The sequence below is a fragment of the Columba livia genome, chromosome 2 (assembly GCF_036013475.1).
Source record: "Columba livia isolate bColLiv1 breed racing homer chromosome 2, bColLiv1.pat.W.v2, whole genome shotgun sequence".
NCBI lineage: Eukaryota > Metazoa > Chordata > Aves > Columbiformes > Columbidae > Columba > Columba livia.
Window position 1 is genome coordinate 53,573,148 of NC_088603.1, and position 21,334 is coordinate 53,594,481.

The following is a 21,334-nucleotide window of genomic DNA, read 5'->3' on the forward strand; positions in this document are numbered from 1 at the left end:
GTATGTGATTTTTTTTGTTGTTTGTTAGTGTAATTTTTCTCAAAGTTAGTAAAATTAAGGTTTTATCCTTTAAATGGTTATCAGTGCTCGTTATCATACAATGTGTATTTCTGTATCCCACTACTGTTGGCATAGTTTTTACATTATCTTTTATGTGCACAAACCATTTCCAATATTATCACAGATAATCAAGAAAACCCTACCTGCAGTATTTGGCCATTTGCCACATTACACTTGGTTTAAAGAATATTTAATGGTGATCTTAGCTCACTACATTATGCAGGGCAAATAAGAAGTTTTCAGGCTTGGCCGCTGTCATTTAAATCAGGAGGCCACTTAATTTGGCAAAACTGGAGCATGTGCCTTGCACACCTTCCTCCAGTGCAGCCACTTTCTCCTCATGGATCAGAGCCAAGGGATTACCAGCCAGGAAATTAATTGCTGAGGGGATTCCAACACTTACGGTTAATAAAAAAGCCCGAACAAAGAAGTGTGTTTTATACCACGTTCTGCAGGTGTCAGGCTCCAGCTCTGATAGGTTTTGAATGAGAGAGAGTTACAGACATATGTGACTGCCCTTTGGTTTGTTCATGCAGCCTTCTAGGGCTGACTGCCAGCACAAGTCTGTCCCGTTCAGATGGTGCCACAGTGGTATATAGGAGAAGAGGTGAGTCTTTGAGATAAACCAGACTACTTAGGATTGATTTTTAGTCACCAGAGGCACCTGTAAGTCCACTGCAGGTCAATTAAAGTTAGTGCATGGAATGCAGGGCAGAAAAAAAATTGTCCTTGGCTCTTTTCTAACTGTGTTAGATGATACCCCTGTGTTCTACGAAGAGATTCTGTACAGTTTTCATTTCAACAGCTCAGACATATGTCTGTAGTCTAGTTATAATCCAAGACTGTCTGTGATATATACAAGTTATATACGTTATGCTGTGGCAAGAGAGAGATGAAAGAAGGTGTCTGCTGCCGCTCCCTGGAGCATCAGGGGTGACTGACCTCTAACAAATGACAGACCTTTGCTATCCCCAGCTTTGCTAGGGGATGGTTGGGATGACCAAGTGTAGTGCAGATCTGACAGATACATTCTAAATACACGTCCGGTGGAAAAAAGCTGAGGGAGGTCTCAGAGGAGCAATAAACTGTTGCATGTGCTAAAGCTTGTTAGAAATGTTTCTTAGAGATGCTCAGTCGTCATGTCATGGCTTTAACACACCACTGCTTCTGTCACCCACCAATGTTGTATTTAGGATCCTCCTCTGTGCTGAAACAAACATCAAAACATGCATCATCTTTTAAAGATTTTGGTAATGCTTATTATTGCCCTCATTTTTCTTTGTAGTTGAAAAGCATTGTGTGTTTTTAAGTCACTACATTCCTGACTTTCTTAGGGATTTTTATGCATTTCATTGCAAAAAGTGGATCAGGTGTTATCTCCTAATCTGAACTGCAGCTTTCGTAGCTTTTGTATAAGGAGACACTAAGTGCATTTATTGAAAAAATTCCTGCTCTTTAACAGGCTCTGCAGACAAAGCATTGGTATTTTTATCACATAGGCAATTTGGATGTGTCTATGTGGTAGGCACAGGACTCTCTTTTACAAAATTAAAAATACTTACTGATTGATTTACACAGGAAGATCCTGCTGAGGAGTATTTTTTCATCCATTGCAGGTAGATCAGTGTTATCTGTGCTGTAGTCATTGGAAAAGTACTTAAAGCAGAAGCAAGAGCATGGTTTTACAAAATCTGGACCAAGATTGGAGGAAAGGAAGTGCATATGGTTCAGCAAGTCCTGTCTACATTCTTAGTGTTACTGTTCATACATTTAATACATTCTGAAGAGCAGATCCCATTTAATTGTCTACCATTTACCCTGCTATTTCACCCCATTAGGATTGTAGAGTTTTCAGTAAAAGAAAGCAATGTTTTATCTTTTTTATAATGGATCAAGTACTTTGCTAATCCTTCTGTGTAGATAGATGATGACCCGTTATACCAGGCTGGGAGTTTGGAAGACTTCAAAATCTTTTTAAAATCGTACTTTTTAGCTTTTCCTTGTTCTACCTTGCTATAGCCTTTTATATATTTCTAAGTTGGCTCGTGGGATTAAGCGGTTTGTCTCTGCTAATATAAAATGATATAAAGCTGCTGTAATATATGGCTGCATTTTAACTCAAAGAGCCTGTTGATACTGACCTGCTTGCACTCTGTTTCCAAACCCATGCACCGAAAGGCAGTGAAAATTTTAACATATTTTTGTCATTAAAACCATACAGTTTTTATAAAGCAGCCCTGGCTTTTTATATTCATCTGGTGCACCACAGTGGTTGAGGTATTTTGCTGAGCACTCTTTCCTTCCATTTTTTTTCCGCTCTAGGCATCTTTACTGTTGAGCGTCTCTCAACTCCACCACTCTGATCCATGCTGTGGAATATAAAGATTAGAAATGTCTTCCCATTTTATTTTCTTGTGAACACACCCTGTTTTAAAGGAGAATATTATTACTTTGAGTGCGGTTTGAATGCACAGCACTATAACTAGAAGAGCTGCTAAAGTCCCGCTCCTGCAGAGAGCTCAGTGCATTTAGACCCAATTGAATCTAACAGGCTCCGGGCTGCCATAAGAGCGCATGCGAGGAGAGCAGCTCGCAGAACCGAGATCTGCACATCTTGGCTAGGAGCAATGGCTGGAATTTATCAAAGCCAAACAGTATGGGGGGCAAATAGTTAATTTCAGGTTTAATATATACAGCAGGTCTGATTTCCCTTGAAGTCGGAGGACTTATGGTGGCAGGAAAGAGGCCTGTAGTTTTTTGTCTTCTGCAGCAATGTGGGAAAAGATGTGAAGTATTTAGTTCCTCTGCCTTGTGTGTTCTTGTGTGCTCCTTACAAAATCAGGGTAGTGTTTTCATTCTTCATACAATTTGCAAATAAGATGAAAACCTTATTGTAATTCCTCTTTATGATGACTTCCTTCTCAACCATGCTGGCAAGAGTCCTCTGTAGTCTTTTTTTTTGCTAGTGAGAAAAATACAGAAATAGAATATATGCTTTTAACTGTGTTATACTGACATCTGTAGCACTGTTAAGTGCCAGGCTGTTTAGGTTTTGTTTGTTTGTTTTATGGCAAGGCCTGTTTTTCACATATGTTTTCATTAAAGATTGTACACAGCTCTAAGTGAGTTCAGATTTTTAAAGAAGGAAGTCAGCCATTGCTCACATTCGGTACTGCTTGTGAGGGAGTTCTAATGGGTTTTAACTTGGTTTTCCTGGAAATTCTGTAGCAGTTGCATGTAAAATCAATTTTTATCCCTAAGTGCAAAGATCATGAAGCAGAAAATTTTGCAGTTGAGCCTCAGGTGGTTTTCTCTCCTATACTCAGCCACTCCTAGAAGGTATCGGGCAGTGCATTTTCTAGGCAACATTCACTGGTGATTTCAGGCCTAGTGAAGGGCAGATGTTTGGTTTCAGGCCAGTCTTTACCCTCTTCTCCATCCAGCTGTAGGAAAAGCTCTGCCCTTGTTTGTGTAGTACTGTTTTGACTAGGTTGAGAGAGGAATGTGTAACAGATTTGCAGGGAATGTAGAGCTCTTTGCAATGAGGACCTCCTCTCTTGTGAGCTTATGGCAGGAACAGGCATTGCACCTCCTTGCAGTCATGCAGTAGAGCGCCTTGGAGGGGCAGGCACCAGTCTCTCTGGTGACCAGTTATAGGACCTGAGAGAATGGCAGGAAGATGTGCCGAGGAGGTTTAGGTTGGACATGAGGAAAAGATTCTTCCCTCAGAGGGTGGCGGAGCACTGGAACAGGCTCCCCAGGGAGGTGTCACGGCCCCAAGCCTGACAGTGTTCAAGAAGAGACTGGACAAGCCCTCAGACACATGGTGTGAACTGTGGGGTTGTCATATGCAGGGACAGGAGTTGCACCCAATGATCCTTGTAGGTCCCTTCCAACTCAGGACATTCTATGATTCTGTGATCTTCTTCCTGCATCTCACTCGGAAGGAAGGAAGGAAAGGAGGAAGGAAAGAAGGAAGAAAAGGAGGGAGGGAGGAAGATCATCAGTGCAGCACTAGGGTATAGGATATGGGAGAAGACCACCTTCAGTTGCTATTGGATTGTGATGGCCAACATTGGCAAAAGGCTTTCTTGCTGTTAGCGCAGCAGTTACAAGGTCAGTACAGCTCTCAAACTCTGCATCCGAACATGCACAGTTTGCATCAAGATGCTGGAGTGAGTGGAAGCTGGAGGAGAGCGTACCAGCATCCACACAGCCATGTGGAGCGTGTCATGCAAATTGCAGAGCTGTGCACAGCAGTGCCCTGCAGTGGGGGCCACCAGGAGGACAGCCAGAGCAGGGAAGTAATGCAGATGGCAGATAGGTTGGGGAAAGTGGCTGGAAGAAATGCCAGGAGCGGTCAGCTTGTACTTGGCCACTTGTAATCTTTCAGGAGCATTGCGGGGGGGGGACAGGACGACACTTATCACCTACAGGCTCCTTCATCCCAGTGCCCTAAGAACTTAGTCATCCTCATGGTCGCTCTATTGCATCTTTACCTGCTTCAGCGATTCTCAGGAGAGTAGGGCATACCCTTGGAGGGCAGAGACATAACCAGAACATCCCTGTTTGAGAACTCAAGCATCTGGTTTGTGGTTTCCACTTTCTGTTCCTTCACTTCTCTGCTGCAGCTCCCTCACACAAATGCAACTAGCCCTCTCCTTGTGCAGGTCACAGATTCAGCTGGTTGAAGAGAGAGATGGAGCTTTTTTTTTAGGTAACATCACAAAATATGGAAGCTGTGATACTTTGTTTGAATGAAGGCAAATGCAATATGAAGCATCATTGCTGGAGGAACTGGCAAAGTCCAATTATCACAGCAGCACACATTGAAAAATTATTTCCCTATATTTGAGAAAAAAAGGAGTAAAGACAACTGGAATTTCTCTAACATACCTGCTTCACCTATTAACCTCCCAGCTAGTAAGACAAGAATGCAACCTTCAAGAAAGAGATGGCACTTGGTTTTACACGCAGTTATGGAAGGGAACATCAGAGAAAAAACAAAGCTGGGAGTCATCAAAATATATTTCCTACCACTTTAAAAGTGGAATGATTAATGTCCACAACATTTATGTTGATGTTCTGGCAGAATCTCATTTATTAAATTTTCAGGTTTAGGAAATAAAGATGCAGTTTCTGCCTGTTGCTTTATAGCTGCATACTCTTACACAGGAAATCAAGGGAGAGCTGTAAAATATTGCCCTTGATGGAGCTGCATTTTGCTGCTAGCGGACTTAACTGTACTGTATATGTGAATATATGTATATTAAATGAAACAAGAACAAGATGTGATCTTATTGGGAAAGAATCCCTGCAATATCCCATAAGTTCCGTTCCCCTCACAGAGTAACCCAAAGTCTACCAAGAAGCTGTCCAAAACCTGGAGATATAGGTGCAGGCTGAGGAAGTCAGTTCCCAGCCTGACGAGCAAGCTATGTTTGCCCTGTTGGTATTATATCATATCCATACTGTGTAACTACTATATCAGGAATTAAAAGAAGGCCATGCTGTATTATGAACTGCTGTCTTTATTTTTAGGATTAGATAACTTTTCTCCCTTTCCCCCCCCACTGATTCTCTTTATGTCCTAAGGGCAGATCCTTTCTCTTGGGTCAGGAATGTAATAAGGCAGGTTTTCCTCTCTCCAGGATATTGTGTCTGTCTCACTGTGTTTAAATTGCCATAGAAAGCTCTTCTGAACAAAATACAGTATTTTCTTTGTACTAGAGCCAACGATTGACGTATCCTTGGGGACTTCTCTGTCTTTAGCATTTAAACACACAAGTTGGATATGTTTAACCTATTGATAGGCAACAAAGACGACTACAGAATTTATTACAAGAGAACAAAAGGAGAAGCAAAAAGAAAACATTTTTTTTAACTTGGGGATTGAGAACTTTTATTGCTGCTGTTAGTGGAGAGCGATGAAAAAAAAATCAGACCTATATTTTCAGCTGAAACAGGGAGGTGAGAAGAACACAGTCCTGCTGGGTTGTATCCTTTGAATTAGTGTATTCCTGTTTATTGCTAATACAGTTTCACGTTTCGAGAACAGGACTTCTCTATGCCCATGCATTAGAAAAATCACTTGATTTGCCATGGCTTGGTTAAATAGTGTTTCGGGCAAAAATATGTCTCCTGCTCAGGCTTATAGTAAACTTCACAAAATGTAAATGTTTATTAATTATTAGTTTCACTGCTCTTGGTCTTTGTGCATTCCTCACTTCTGAACTTGTATGCCCCATGAGACAATCTCTTTCCATGTGTTGCACTGTATCTTTAATACATTTTTAAATATGACTATAACCCCAGCCTTCTCCCCATGGTAGCTGAGCTGGTCCAAGAGAACTGTTGAGCCCAACTGTTTATTGCAACATCTCCAAGGTTCCCCTTGGTCTGCCCTTCACATGGGAACGCTCCCTTGGACAGTGGAGTCGAAACAGCCAGATTAACCCAAGCCTGTGAGACTGAGGCAGGTGAATAAAAAGTTTATGAGCTATTGAGGCAGCAGTATTGGAAGTACAGCCACATCTTGCTAGGAAAAGGTGATGAACTGTTACAGGGCAGAACCATTCAGTCTCTCAGCATGGCCAGAACATGATGTGATCCCTCCCACCACTTTCCTCCTTTCTTGCCATTTCCATCCTCTTTTCCAGCCGCCGGTTTCCATGCTGCCTTTCTCCTTTGCATATGTCATCCCCGACCATCTATTCCATAGGCTGTCTGAAGTTATAAATCATCATTATTTTTCTGTTGACTTGGCCTTCTAATTTTGATCCCTCCCTTTCTTCATTGACTGCTGTTGCCACTTCTCAAGGGACAGAGATGCGAATCCAGAACGGCACAGTAATAAATGAGCTTCAAGCATGAGTTCAGCTGGAATGCTGACTGAGGTCTAATCTTTTTCCTGTAATTAAGTATTAACAATCTTGTACACAGAGTTCATATATTGAGTTTGTAAAATACTGTAATTTATATTTCCTATTTTGTACACACTTCGCTCCTTTCTGAAATAACCATCTTTTTGACTGAAACTTTCTTTATTTCCTGATTTGATTTTTTTTCTTAATGAGTAAAACTGTTTTAGTGACGCTGGAGTTATAAACATTTGCGATACATGGTTTTTTAATACTGTTAAAAAAGTCACACTCCTCTCTCTCACATATAAACCCAAAATACCTGGTAACTGAAATGTGGCATGCCACTAGTCCCTGTTTAGGTTTACAATCATGACCAAATCTAGGGGGATCAGAGGCCTTCATTTGTTAATAGCGGAAAACTTTGAATTATAAGATCAAACACTGCAGAGCGAGGAGTGCACTGTGCAGACAGAATATTTGGTGCATTCGTGATACACAGAGGAAATTGCCATGGCGTGCTTTTAAGATCCAGCTGATTTTAACTGTGGGTATTCCGTTTCAGCAAAGGTGTCAAGACTGTCGAGGCGCTGACCTGCTTTGAGCCTGATCAACGGATTGTACAAATTGTCGTGTTGCTAATCAGCGTTAGTAGAGATCTGTCACAACAGCATTTCTTAAATCTTCCATAAAGTATGCAAGACAGCCTCAAGAACTGTAATAGAATAACAATAAATGCATCCAAAGGAAAGGAAGCAGGAGCAGAGATAGTTATCTGAGCTCCTCCAAAGGCGGGTGCCTGTGCAGAAATGCAGAGTTCTTCGTGTAGAGCCATAGCTTCAACTTGGCTTTAGGAACTGCAAGTGGCTTAAGCATTTATGCCACCATAAAGGTTTAAAGCAGCTTAAGTGCTTCTTCCATCTCAGGAACTAAAAATGGCTTAAGTACTTATGCCACCCTAAGGACATGAGGTCAAAAGCGTGCTCTCGACTCATGCAGCAGGGAGGAGACATTAGTCTCTTGTGGTTGTTTAGCCTGGTTGTGCCTGAAAATGTTCTTTAGTGGCGAAAGGACAGCAGGGATCCATACCTATTTTCCAGCAGATAAGAGGAAATTAAAAGGCATGCATTGTTCTAGCAGAGAGCCACAGAGGTTAGAGGGAGACTCGATTGCAGTGATTGGAATGTGTCCAAAAAGTCTGCTGGGGATTTCACTCCACAGAGATGCATTTTTTTTCCTCCTCACAATGAGATTTCTATTGTCACGGGATATTTCCTGCCTCACCAGGACCTCCTTTATATCCTGACTTCTTTACAAAGCTTTTGTCTGTCCATTTTGCTGTGCATCATGGAGTTAATCTTTATCGAGATGTTAATGAGATGGTAGGGAGGCCTGCCTGATGTCATCTCTTAGTTGCCTGACTACCTAAAATGGTAGCGAGTAGCAGTGATGAGCTGTGGATTGCATCCCCGGGGAGCAGGCAAGCAGGGGTACTTGCTTAAGTGCTGCCCTGACACTTTGCTGAATGCTGATACTCTTTTTACAATCACTCAGATATCTCAGGAAGCTGTGTGGGTCAAGAACCTCAGAAGTGTGCACATCACTCCTGAACAAGTGACTACTTTCAGTGCAAACCAGACACCTAAATACTTCTGGGTTTTAGCCTTCCTGGGCCTTAAGTGTCCACCTGTACTGTGGCCATAGTAGTAGATGCTGTTTCCCAAGGTTTCGTGTTAGGAGAGATACATTTACAAGCTATGAGCCACTGAGATGCTTTGATAATGGCCTCAAGTTCAAAGTGAAGGAGAGTTTTGTACTTACACCTGGGCAAGGACAGGGAAGTTTAATTCTGTTATGCCAAGTCTGGCGAGTTCTGGTGTACTTCACACTAGTCTGGTTGAGAAGGTGAAGTCATACTAGAGCAGGTGAAAAGAAGCGACAAGAGGGCCACCGAGGTGGGATGCACTAATGCAGTCCTGGAAGTGTCAGTGAGGAACCTGGGAACAAAATGACAGGCAGGATACAGGGACTTCCACATCTCTAGCCAAAGCAGGGTAGGAGTGGGAGCGAGGACTTGGTTGTCCTAGAGAAGACCAGAAGGAACCAGTTTGTTTAATCCAGCAAATTAAGGCAGAGAGGAGAGGGTAGTCTGTCAATTAGCTGGGGTGGGGAAGGGAGAGAAATAAACACTGTGCAGGGAAGGAGAGCTGTTTAAGCTAAAGGATAGTGCTGGCACAAGAACAAATGAGTATAAATGGGCTGCGCATAAATCGAAGCTAGAAATTAGTTGCTAACCAGCAGAGGAGTGAGTTCCTAGAAGAGCCATCCACTGGGAGCAGAGGGAGCAGATCACCAGTGTACTTAGACGACGAAGTTTGCTCTGTTCATGACTGGGATTATATGTAGCAGGGCTCACCACAGCGAGGGATGAGGCCTGATGACCGGGAACCTCCCTCCTGTTTCTAACCCAGTTAGGGTTTGAGGAGAAATTTACATCCCCTTACTCAAAACACATAAGTAAGAGTGCTCCCTGCGAGACTTCCAGGTCAGAGACAACTAATCCCCTTCCAAACCAGCCTCATGGCTGTCCTGCCTCTTGCTGCCTGACACAATCTCTGCATGGTTCTCCTCGGCAGCCCATGGGCTCCACGGGTCCCCCATGCAGCTGCAGGATGAGCTGTGTTTAGCAGCTGTTCCACTGCGATGCCTCTTGCCGTTCAGTCTTCTGTCTCCTATGCAGGAAATGCAGCAGCTGGTTTGAGGGACTTTCTGTGGCAGTACAGTCCAGGGGGAGATTTGTGCTGGAAGACGCCTTAAATGCTGCTTCTGCTTGATGTCGATAGGGAGATCCGGTGATTTCTCAATTTTTTTAAAATACAGGGAAATAACCGTGGGAAGATGAAAGTCTGAAATTTTCATTGTATAACTGAAATTAAACCGATTTTTGGCAAAGGTGACAGGCCTTCCAGCGAGCCACTAACCACATTATACCCATAGAGCATGGTCTCTTCCCAGTTTCTTCCTCTTACACTCTGGGGTAGTGTGTCTGGGTTAGAAAGCAGAATCAGAAGATTTTCTCAATGTTTTCTACTTTGTCCACCAAATAACACTTTGCTTTCAGATGCAATCTCATTTACAGGTGACAATCACTCTTTTTCTGTGGTTCCTAAGTCATTCTGCCTGCATGAAGGGGCTTTCCTCCTGGTGTTTGACTAGTGTGAGAGCACATTTGGCCTTTGTTTATGTATTGACAAGCTAACGGGTACGAAGCAGTCAGCTAGGATATGCTTAGACTCTCCTTTTCTTCCAAAACCACATGGAGAAGGGAGATGGAACCCTAAGATTATTGCACGTCCTACCTCCAGTGTCATCTGCCACAAGATGAACTTGCACATACGGTGTGCATTGCTTATATAAGAACATGTATGATTTAAGGTGTTCCCTTTTTAAATAGTATTTCTTACTATCTAAGCATTTATGCTTCCAGGACACTACATGTTGTGCTCCCTGTTGTCTCTGCTTTTAGAGCTTCCCCAGTAGAGATTACAAGTGAACTTGAGCCTTGACTTCAATGAATTTGGTGGCTTTTTTTGCTCTGGAATTGAAATCCATCTCAGAACTTCCTCCTTGAAAGCCAGGGTGTTCTGAGACCAAAATCAGTATTTAGGTAGCTCCCTCTGTTCCCGTTAGGGTATTTTGGAGCCAAATGGTAATAGTAGTATTTTTTAAAGAAAAGAAAATGAGCCAGGACAGACTGAGGTTTGGTAATGAGCATTGAAGTGGCATGAAAGTGACTGGTATTCTGCAAATGACCCATGTTTAGCAGCTTTTTTGAGCTGTATGCAATGGGAAATAGCTTGTAGAATTCCAGCTTTTAACAGGGTCTTTTTTTTCCAGGTCAGAAATTCTTAATAACACAGAGTTGGTTTTTCAGAGCTTTGTTAGCAAACGTGACACTAGGGAGTAATATCATTGGCTTTCATGCACCTATTTACTGTAATAAGGATTACCAACGTAAGTAAAACTTGCAGGTTTGGGCCTACAAAATTAAAAGAAAAGCCTTTTCACACCCTGAAACTGCATCAAAATTCAATTTCACAAGGAAAAAAAAAATCCTTCTGATCTAGTCCCTGGAATGTGACATTTCATGGGTGTAATAAGGTTACAAACAGATTATAAATTGAAACCCTATAAATCCTTATTGTACTGTACCAAAGCTTCTCCTTTGCATAATACTCTTATTTCTGACTGTTCTTTGTTTTACAAGCTCAAAACCATTCATCCCCTCTCATAATAGAGACCAGGGAGCCAAAAACACCGTACAAAATCCAAAGGTAATTATCTGAGTCAAAGAACATGAATGCCAGAGTTCACAAACTTCTGAACTTTTCTAATTGCCAATGTTGGCACAGCGAGACCTCCCTCTTCTTTTAAACATGTTGTAAATATTGCACATTGTTTCTGCCAAATGATAATGATAAAAAAATCCTGGTGTAGATTTAGTTCCTGTTTTGTATTTGTGTAGTTCTGCCTGTGCGTCCCTAGCAGATGACTGAACAGTTTTTAAACCACGACTTGAGTGATGGCATTTGAATCTGGCTCTACATGATCAGGATTACAAATGCTGTGACTCTCCTTACCTGAGGGCACTACTGGTTGCTGCTGTTGGCCTCTTACTTGTGCTGATTTAATGTCTAGCAAGTCTCTTCTTCCAGACCAGCCTTCCAGTATTTGGGCACATTTATAGGTCTGCTAAATTACCACCCCTCTGCAAAAACCAATTGATCAGCCCATCTGAGAGCTAAAGAAACTACCTAGATTAGCAGATGATATAGTTTCTCCTAGGCTTTACCTGAAGGTGAGGATCCTCAGAGGGGCTGAATGAGAATGAGATGGCTTTACAGGTGAGCTCTCCAAGGCCACTTAGAGCATGACAGCAATGAGGGAAAAGTGTGAAGAAGGGTTTGATTGTTGGAAGAGCAGATGGAGTAGGAAAGGAGTAACAGAATAAAAGAGCAGGGCAGACGAGCATGGAGGGACGGTTGTGCAGTGACTTGTGGGTGATCACAAGATACTTTACAGGTGAGCCAGTGGAGTGATGAAGTGGTGGCGACTGATCAAGTCACCACCCTGGCCAAGCTTTGTCAGCCGCTGCTGTGAGCCTGGGCTGCAAAGGGAGGGAGTTTTACACCCATGAGAAAAACCAGTTTTAGAGGATGCTCACTCTCGTAAAGTCTAGGGGTCTGGAGCAAGGAGCAAGCTCATTTGCAGGGACAAAGAGAAAGAGTGTCCTATGGAAGATTTCTCTGAAAGGGCATGCGTGGTGCCTGGGTGTCCACACAGCAGGAGGTAAAGGGAGGTGCTCTTGTGAACTGATTGAACCAGCCTTGAAGTTTTTGTATCAAATGAAAAGCCTGTGTCACACACTCAATTTTCATCTCCCTCTTGGCCACATAGGTTTAACCAAATAACTCACAATCTGCAACGTTTACAGAAAGATTTAGCCAAGAATTACTTTAATGCTTTGAGTTTCATCCCATTACTTCTTTTCCAGGAAAGAAGAGCACACATTAACCTCATCATACTCATCTGGTGCCATTTCAGAGCTCAGGACATCTGTACACTTTTGGTACAAGGTGTGTGTAGTGTGTATGGACTAGAGATCTGCACTTGAAATATAAACTCCTGCAGATTCCATGTTGTACGTTGTCCAGCACATCTGCTCTGTGCCCCATCACAACTTTTAAGAAATGGCAATAAAGTTTCAGAAAGAGAAAAAACGCAGTCATCTTTTATGGGCAACGCACATCTGTTTGCCATGGTGATGCCGCATAATTGTGAACATAAGCGATTTTATTTGGTTTTCTGATTGTTTTCAGGACCTTAGAAAAGATTGGGATTATCTTCCCTGTGTTCCAGTATGAACTACTGAGTTTCTGTACAGCTGTTTCGTTTTTTTTTTTCTGTGAGCTACTTACAGAGCAGATACAGGTTTCATCCCTGTGCTGTGATCATATATAAACTCTGGAAGGACTTTGTCTATTACCTCAATGGAAATTGCCGCATTCACTGAGAAATGTGGCCATCTAGTGGCACAGCTAGCAAGCTGTGGTGGCAAGTACAGCTATGGGGAAGTCTCTGAGGCAGGGCTTCTCCAAGAGTGCAGGAGGATGCTCCAGCTGAAATTCCAGTCTTCATAAACCTTTGAAAGTCCAGGTGTAGGGTGCTTTTGTTGTTTTCTGAAGCCGTGCCAAAAATTCAAACAGTTAAACGTTTTAAAAACAAGCCAGTCTTGAGACTGGCCCTGATTGATCTGCTCATTTCTGCTTAGGAACACAATCATCAAGAATTAAATCCGTATTTAAATGCTCTGCTGAACTGGATCTTGGTGAAAGGAACAGAGCAAGCTACTTTCCTGGAAGAGTAAAGGGTTCACAGCCCTGATCTGTGTCTGGATACACTCACGCAGATGGCACTGATCACAGCAAGACACATGCATGAGTGTCAACATGCCCAGGGCAGGTGTTGCTCCCAGAGACTTTCAGACAGGGCCGTACTTGGCAATGGAAAAAGTTGGCTTGATGGATGCTTCTGTGCTCAGAGTTTTTGGTTGCTGCACTGTGTAGGGTTTGTTTCTGCTCCCACAACATGTACGCCAACCCACTACATTTACTGAAAAAAATATGGTGAGTTAAAAGTTTTGATGGAAACATGGTTTAGAAATTCTGTTGGTTTCTCGGTTCGGAGGACATGTTTTTAAAGGCCTGATTTTATAAACCTTGTTTGAGTGGCTTCCTTGATCCAGGTGAGTGTTACTCAGTGTGAATCACGCCAAGTGATGCTGTGCACGAGATTATCCAGGATCCATTTAACAGCCTGTAACCTTGAGGGCTGATCCAATGCCTGTTGATACCAGTAAAACCAAATTCACGGGTGCCAGTGGACTTCCAACAAGATCTGTAATTTGGGCCCTGTGATCGCTTTGGGGCGCAGACAATCTTCTTACTCTTTTCATACCGCAGGATGCTGATTCACACCTGAGCCGCTGGTGCTATTCCAGTGCGAAGTTACAGCAAGGCTGATGATGATGTTACACCTCTGTTAAGCTGTAATCTCTCTTCTACCCGAACAGCATATAAACAATGACCACATACATGGTGAGAAGAAAGAGTTTGTGTGCCGATGGCTGGACTGTTCCCGGGAGCAGAAACCGTTCAAAGCCCAGTATATGCTGGTGGTCCACATGAGGAGACATACAGGGGAAAAGCCACACAAATGCACTGTGAGTACAGGAGGCTGAGCTCCAGGCTCAGATGGGGGAACTGGGGCTGTGCAGAGTGGCACAGATGCTGCATTCCCTGATCTCTTGTCTGTCGGACATTTGTTGGAGAAGACACTGCTATGTCGGCTTCGTTATCCAGCTCGCCCAGATGACAAGAGCTTTAGCAGAGGGGATTCACTGGATAATTTGGCCCAATTCCTCAAGTTTAAAGTGCAAAGGAGCCCCAAAAGGCATTATTAAACAGGGCTCAGTTTGCTTAATTATTTAAAAGCACTTTCTCTTACAGAGCTCCATCTGGGTATTATTGCTGGCCACCAGCCTCCTAATGACTTTGCAATGGATTTCTGTCTCAGATGATGTACACAAATACTGTACTCTCCTGTAAGAGAAGATTTACATAATGCTGGAAGCGTTTTAACTTGAGCTGTGGTGGGGTTTGCCTGGGTAAAATTAAAATCCAGCAAATCAAAGCAAAATTACATTGGGCAAGGTTATGAAGGCTTGGAAATTTTCTCAACTTTTATAGGTCAGCTTTTACTGTTCCCTGGAAGTCCAAAGATTAAAATTAATCCAGATTTGCTTCTTGCCTGCAGTTTGAAGGTTGTACAAAGGCCTACTCCAGACTGGAGAATTTGAAAACGCACTTGAGATCTCACACTGGAGAAAAACCATATGTGTGTGAGCACGAAGGCTGCAACAAAGCATTCTCCAATGCGTCAGACAGGGCCAAGCACCAAAACAGGACTCATTCCAATGAGGTAAGTAAGCATAGCTTCAAAAAAATAATAAAATCTGCGGTGGAACAGGCTTACAATGTGGTCATAGCAATTTATTACAGAGGACAGGCACAGAAACCCTCGGCAGCCTGCAAGGGATCAGCTCTAGATGGGTCTTACGGGCACAGTCATTGCAGCATCAGACGGCCCTCGGGAGGCCGCGAGTCGTTTTATTAAGTGCAGGAGAGGTTTGGAAGGGGGTGTAATGGAAACCCTCGCCTGCAGCGGGGCCAGAGCCGCTCCCCCCGAGGCGCCGGGACCGATCGCGCTTGCCCGTACCTGGGCCGGGGGCGACCCCTGGCGGCGGCCGAGCGCCGCTCCCGCCGCCTCCTGCTCCATCTCCGAGTTCTGCAAGTTCTAAGTTACGGCTTTTTCCCTTCTCTGGGCTGTCTTTCTCTTTCTTTCTATCCATCACAGACTTCACGGAGTAGGGATGCAGCAGAGGGAATCTGATCTTTCTTGAGCAAACCGGCTGTGGCCGTCACAGCTGTCTCCCAACTCTCGGTGACACAGCTCTTCATTACTGTGTGTTTCGTGTTACTTCTGCCCTCTCTGTCAGGAATCTCACCATCTTCATGCCCTGTCGCTGTTTTATTGCCCCATTTCAGGTGACACAGGCAGTGACATCATCTCAGCCTCACATTGTGGAGCCCAGTCTCTCCTCCCTGACCTGTCCCTGTACTCCTTCACTTTTAGCCTAAACCTGGAAGTCCTGGAAAGGCAGGACATACCAGCCTGGTGACTGTGTGATGTAGAAACCATAGCAGCTATATCCATGTCCAGTGTCCTTCCCTAAGTGTTTCTCAGGTCTGTCTCAGGCATTCACTAGGGCTGGCAGAAGCTCTTGGGAGCGTTCATCTCTTCTTCCAGTCCGCTGGTCCCTGCAGCATCTCTTGAGTCACAAGGGAAGCAGAGACTGTTGCACATCTCTGAGCTTGCCCAGTCCCTGCAGTGTGTGCTCTCAGCAGCCCAACTAACAACTGCACTGAAGCCCAGCAGCAATTTTGTGAATTGTCACCAAGACAGAAGGAAGTTCACCAAGTGTCACCGATAGTTGACTGGGCTTTTTTTTCATTCATTGTCTGAACCAATCTGTTGCCTAATTGATGAGTAAAACTCTCTCATCTTGAGAAAACCTGCCTCAGTAGCTCAGCATTGACTTTAAATCACTCATGGTTGGCATTTTTGCTCCTATATAAGTCAATGGGATTTTTTTTCCACTGACGTCAGTGGAAGCCAGCTCAGGCCTTAGACTGCCATGAAGAAACTACATTTGTCAAAGGCTCCACAGTGCCATGTGTGAGCAGACAGAGAACCTCTTTGAGGAATTCTGCATGAGGGTCTCTTTTTTTCTCTTGAGGATTAGTATAAATAGGACTTTAAAGTATTCTTGGAAATAACTGAGTAGTAAAAGTGAGCGAATGATACTTTGTTTCCTGAGGCAATTAATGTGTTTAGAAAGGGCTGAACTCTTCTTTCTAATCCTCTCATAACACAAGAACAAAACCTTGGTTAAATTTTAAGGCAGTAAATTTACTTTACATTGCTTAGTGAACTAGAGAAATTAGCAGACAAAGGAAGTGAGTTTTTTAAAAAATGAGTGATTAGTTATTCTAGTAGCACTAATGGCATTAATGCATATATCATTGCAATGTGAAAATGCTTATGGTACTGTATCCTGTGCTTTGACATTATACTGGTGATCTGAAGAGTCCAGGAAAAAAATGCTTCCTCAGACAATCCTGCCCAAACGAATGCCCCAACATGTTTTGAAGGAGGTTGTTTGCCTCTGAATGTCAATGGGTAGGTACTGGTCATATGGGAAACAGGGTATCAAACTGCTGAGGGCAATGGACAGGAGAGAAAATTAGGCCAGTTTTCATAAATTGCCACAGCTCTGTTGACTCTTCTGCTATGATAAGTCAAATCTGTGCCAGTTCATGTCATGAGAGGCTCTGTCCTCTGTAAACTATGCAGCATTACTGGGTGCCTTCAAAACCAAGGGGAATTAATAAGTTCGACTAGCTCCAGTTACTGTGGAGACCATAAATTAGATAACAAATTCACTGTGAAAGTGTATAACTGTAACACCAGCTGTGCTCCAAAGAGCTCGTCAGGAGTCCCCTATGGAATTAAATCTAATTCAAGTGTTTTTCCCGTCTTGGCAGAAACCGTATGTTTGCAAGATACCGGGCTGCACGAAGCGCTACACAGACCCCAGTTCTCTCCGGAAACATGTGAAGACCGTGCATGGCCCGGAGGCACATGTCACCAAGAAGCAACGTGGAGATATCCACCCGAGGCCTCCACCACCGAGAGACCCAGGCAGCCACTCTCAGACCCGGTCACCAGGCCATCAGACTCAGGGTGCAATTGGTGAGCAGAAGGACCTCAGCAACACTACCTCAAAGCGTGAAGAATGCCTCCAAGTGAAAGCGGTCAAATCGGAGAAACCAATGGTATGCAATACACCGTGTCGCTCCCTTTGTCCTTTTCCTTCTTCCAACCAGTTAATAGTCCCTTTATGAGATGCTCAAGGCTGTAAACTGTAGCTCACAAGGTCAGGTTTTGTGAGGTTTTCTTTTTTGTTTACGTTGTAAAATGTTTGTAAAGCCTAAGAAATAGCAAATGAAAAGATTACATCTAATCTGTGCAATATGCAGTAAGTGCAGTGTTGGCAACTCTCACAATAATTGTTTCTCTTAAAGCTCCCTCTTTTGGAATCAGCATATTATGAGAAAATCACAGTTTTCATTGTTAAAAAGTCTTTTTTTTCCCCACTCTTCTGTTTACAGAAGAAAGTTTGAGAATGTGAATCCTGCAGGCTCAAAAACAGAATGCAAAAAACCCACCGAGTCCAAAAGGCTGAACTGATATTTTTTGGAGAACCTAGGGAAACAACCAGATTTTAGGGGCTTGAGGTTTTTGGGTCATGTGTCAAACTGAAGCAGGATAAATTGACTTTCTTGAACAGCAGGAGGAGATCTTTGGATGACATTTGATCTCTATTGTCATGTGAGCTCTTATGTTAATCTGATACTTAATTTAACTTGACTGAGTTAGCCTAATTCCAATTTAACTAAAGTGAGGTGAATTAAGAGTCTCTGCAGGTCTTTTCATGGGTTTACCTTAATGTATTGCATTAAACCAGTGTATCCTTGAACGCTGAAAGGACCTTATTCCATTTTTTATGTGCTATTTTACATAAAGAAGTTACTCTTTCATTTGCTGCATTTTATGTGCCATCCATCCTCTCCAGAAGAGTTCAAGCTAGCAAAGGCAGTCAATCCATCCTCTTCCACATCTGGGTCTACAATTTATCTGGACCCAGCCCTTGGGGACTACAAATATGAGCCCTTCAAATTCTGTTCATATTGTTAACCATGCTGCAATTCGAATCAATTACTCATTGAAATATGAATTACTGCTATGTTGTGCCTAAGGCTTATGTCCAAACTGTGGAGTATTAATCCTGAATTCAGAAACTTCCAAGGACCCAGAGTTAATTCCTGCTGAAATCTAAAGGAGATCCTCTGCTGTCTTTGACGATAACTACCTTAGATTAGAAAGGAACAAAACCCATTCCCCTCTTGCTTGGTTACTTAAATCTGTAGCATTATTGAGGCATGTTGAGTGTAGGCAGTTTTAACATGGATAAAATTTGCAGGAGAGGGCTGTTAATGTTGATCGTTTACAAATTATTAAATATTTTTCACTGAAAACTACTTTCTAAAAATTATTATATTTCCTGCTTTTCATTGCTTGTATGAATTAAGTTACATTTTCTGTTTTTCAACTAATCCAATGTCTTTTCTGTCTAATGCTCTTAAATGTCTTGTTCTAACTTCCTAAGGACAGTGGGTAATAAGGTGAGGGCATTTTAACTTTTCCACTGTTTTTCTTATTGCAATATTACTTGTATCTTTATTTTAGCCTTCTGCTTGTTGTCCAGTCATTCATTTATTTAGTAATGTGCAGTCCATCAAACTCATTCCCAAATGTGATGTGCTGTGAGCATTTTGCAACACTTGACATGTGAAAAATCTGGCTTATATTGGTGAAATGTCTTCAGGGACGTCTTTGTACCTTCCTCTCTAGATGATACATCCTTTTTTTTGCTATATTGCACATCTAAAAATGTATGTTTCTCATAAAACAGTTCTTACTTCTGTAACCTATCTCACTGTGATCTTGAGACATGGCTACAAGAACAGGCTTCTCACCATTATTGCTTTTTCCGTATGGCATGGAGCTATTGTCCAGAAGCACAAACTCTGTATAATAACTGTTGTTTCTATGCCTGTCCCCAAATCTGCCATGGCCAGGATTTGGAAATGAACTTGCCCAGTGTGACCTCATAAATTCTAAGTATTGTCATTCAAGTTAGAAATAATAAAATAGTTATTGCATGTTAATCGATTACTTAAGGGCATACGAAGCTACAGTAGTGCCATAAGTCTGGATCTTCATTCACTGAAGCTAAAAGTGAGAGCTATCACTGCTAGCTCAGAAGTTCTAGCTACCATTTGTCAGTGCAATGTGCATAAAAATCACAGGCTGGCAGGAAAAAAAAAGTAAATAAAATTAAAAAAAAAACACAGCAGAAACCCCAAAAGTGAACTACTTATATGAAACTGTTCTTGAGAGCAAAACAGTACTGCATGCCCCACTGATCTGTGATCCCACTGGTATAACGTACAGTGAGATATTACATCTCGAGGCTTCTGTCTGTTTTGTCTGTCAGTCTGTCTGTCTGTTCCAGTTTGTCACAGAAATTTTCCCATTCTTTTATGACAACTTCATAAGTACAAAAAATAAATCAAGCCCGTGTTTCCCCACAGGAAGAATTCTGCTAGAGCAGCAGGGAATACTGTTAAGAAAGAAGAAGCTATTGTGGCGAGTTTAGATCTCCATGGATTAGCAGCCTGTACTGTGTATTAAATGCTTAAATTTAAAATATCTAATTCTAATGAAATGAAAGATTTGATTCAATAGGTCATCGCCTTCTTGATTCGGGGCAGAGGCGATGTAAGTTAGGTATAAGAGGAGGTATAAGTTAGACCCTAATGTTGCCAGGGTCACAGGACACTGATAATATGATAGAGTATTTTTTTGCATTAATGCTTTGTCCCTGTTTTATTACATGCCAACATTTCAGGCCAACTGCTGCTCGTAACAATGAGCCTTAAGCTTGGAAAATACTTACATTCTTAACCACGAGTCTAATTTAAAAAACCCCAAATTCCAGTGTTGTTGTCTTCTTGTTTGTTTGTTTGCTTGCTTGCTGCAAGCCTAGCGGTGTAGATGAGACCTCGTAACATGGCTGAATTCTGATTTGGTTTATTGAGTTGCAGGTTCAGTTGAGAAAAACGCAGACCCAAAGCAGAGTATCCATACATACATGCTCACTTGCTTTTGCTGCAAGTGCTCTTGTTAACACTATTTGCTTAATCCTTACATTCTTCTGTTTCTTACTTCACTCCAACAGACATCTCAGCCAAGCCCTGGTGGTCAGTCTACATGCAGCAGCGAACAGTCCCCCATCAGCAACTATTCCAACAATGGGATCGAGCTTACTCTGACCGGTGGTGGTAGTGTAGGAGACCTCAGTGTCATCGATGAAACCCCCATCATGGACTCTACCATTTCCACAGCCACCACAGCCCTTGGCTTACAGGCCAGGAGGAATATGACAGGGACCAAATGGATGGAGCAAGTGAAATTAGAAAGGTTGAAACAAGTTAATGGAATGCTTCCAAGACTGAACCCCGTTCCACCTTCCAAAGCCCCGACCTTGCCGCCTCTCATAGGAAATGGTGAGATACACATAACAGGAGTGGTGACATTTTTGTCCTTAAATTTATTGCTTGCTAGCTCAGTCTTGCAATCTTTGCAAAAGGGTAGTGCAGCTTATGAATATCAGCAGCTGTGACAATGGTTTGTAAATTGAACCCTTTCTGTTTATCCCCCTGTTATAAGCCCTACTACCCACCCTGAGAGAAGTCTGATAGTCCCATGTTTTATGGAACAGGGGCCAACAAGGAAGCCTTGCATCACATTTTAAATTTTGCCTACAGTTAAAAGTTGGACCCAGGATCATTACAATCCTGTCTTGTTTTGGGACAAGGCAGATGAAATAAATACCTGCCAATTTATTATATGGAAGTCTTTCAGATGAGGCCTTAAGAAGGCACCCTTTGTATTGATGTGTTGGGCTGCCCTTTACATAAACTGTTTTCACACATATAAGTAAACATATGTACAAATTCTGCTGCTACAAAAGGCAGAGAGCCATGAACAGGAGCAAGGCGAGACTGAACTCTGAAGATCCATAGTTGTTTCTGTACAAGGAACTG

At 42.6% G+C, this 21,334-nt stretch overlaps 1 protein-coding gene across 7 annotated transcripts in view; it reads left to right on the plus strand.

Annotated features, from left to right (window-relative positions):
* The window catches only part of GLI3 (GLI family zinc finger 3), a 215,504-nt gene that overhangs the window by 186,822 nt on the left and 7,348 nt on the right, over window positions 1-21,334 (plus strand). For all 7 annotated transcript variants that reach the window (XM_065051983.1, XM_065051984.1, XM_065051985.1 and 4 more), the window contains 4 exons: window positions 14,053-14,202; window positions 14,796-14,960; window positions 17,147-17,437; window positions 20,467-20,794. In XM_065051983.1, coding sequence (XP_064908055.1) covers window positions 14,053-14,202; window positions 14,796-14,960; window positions 17,147-17,437; window positions 20,467-20,794 — 934 coding nt within the window. The remainder of the gene's footprint in view (window positions 1-14,052; window positions 14,203-14,795; window positions 14,961-17,146; window positions 17,438-20,466; window positions 20,795-21,334) is intronic.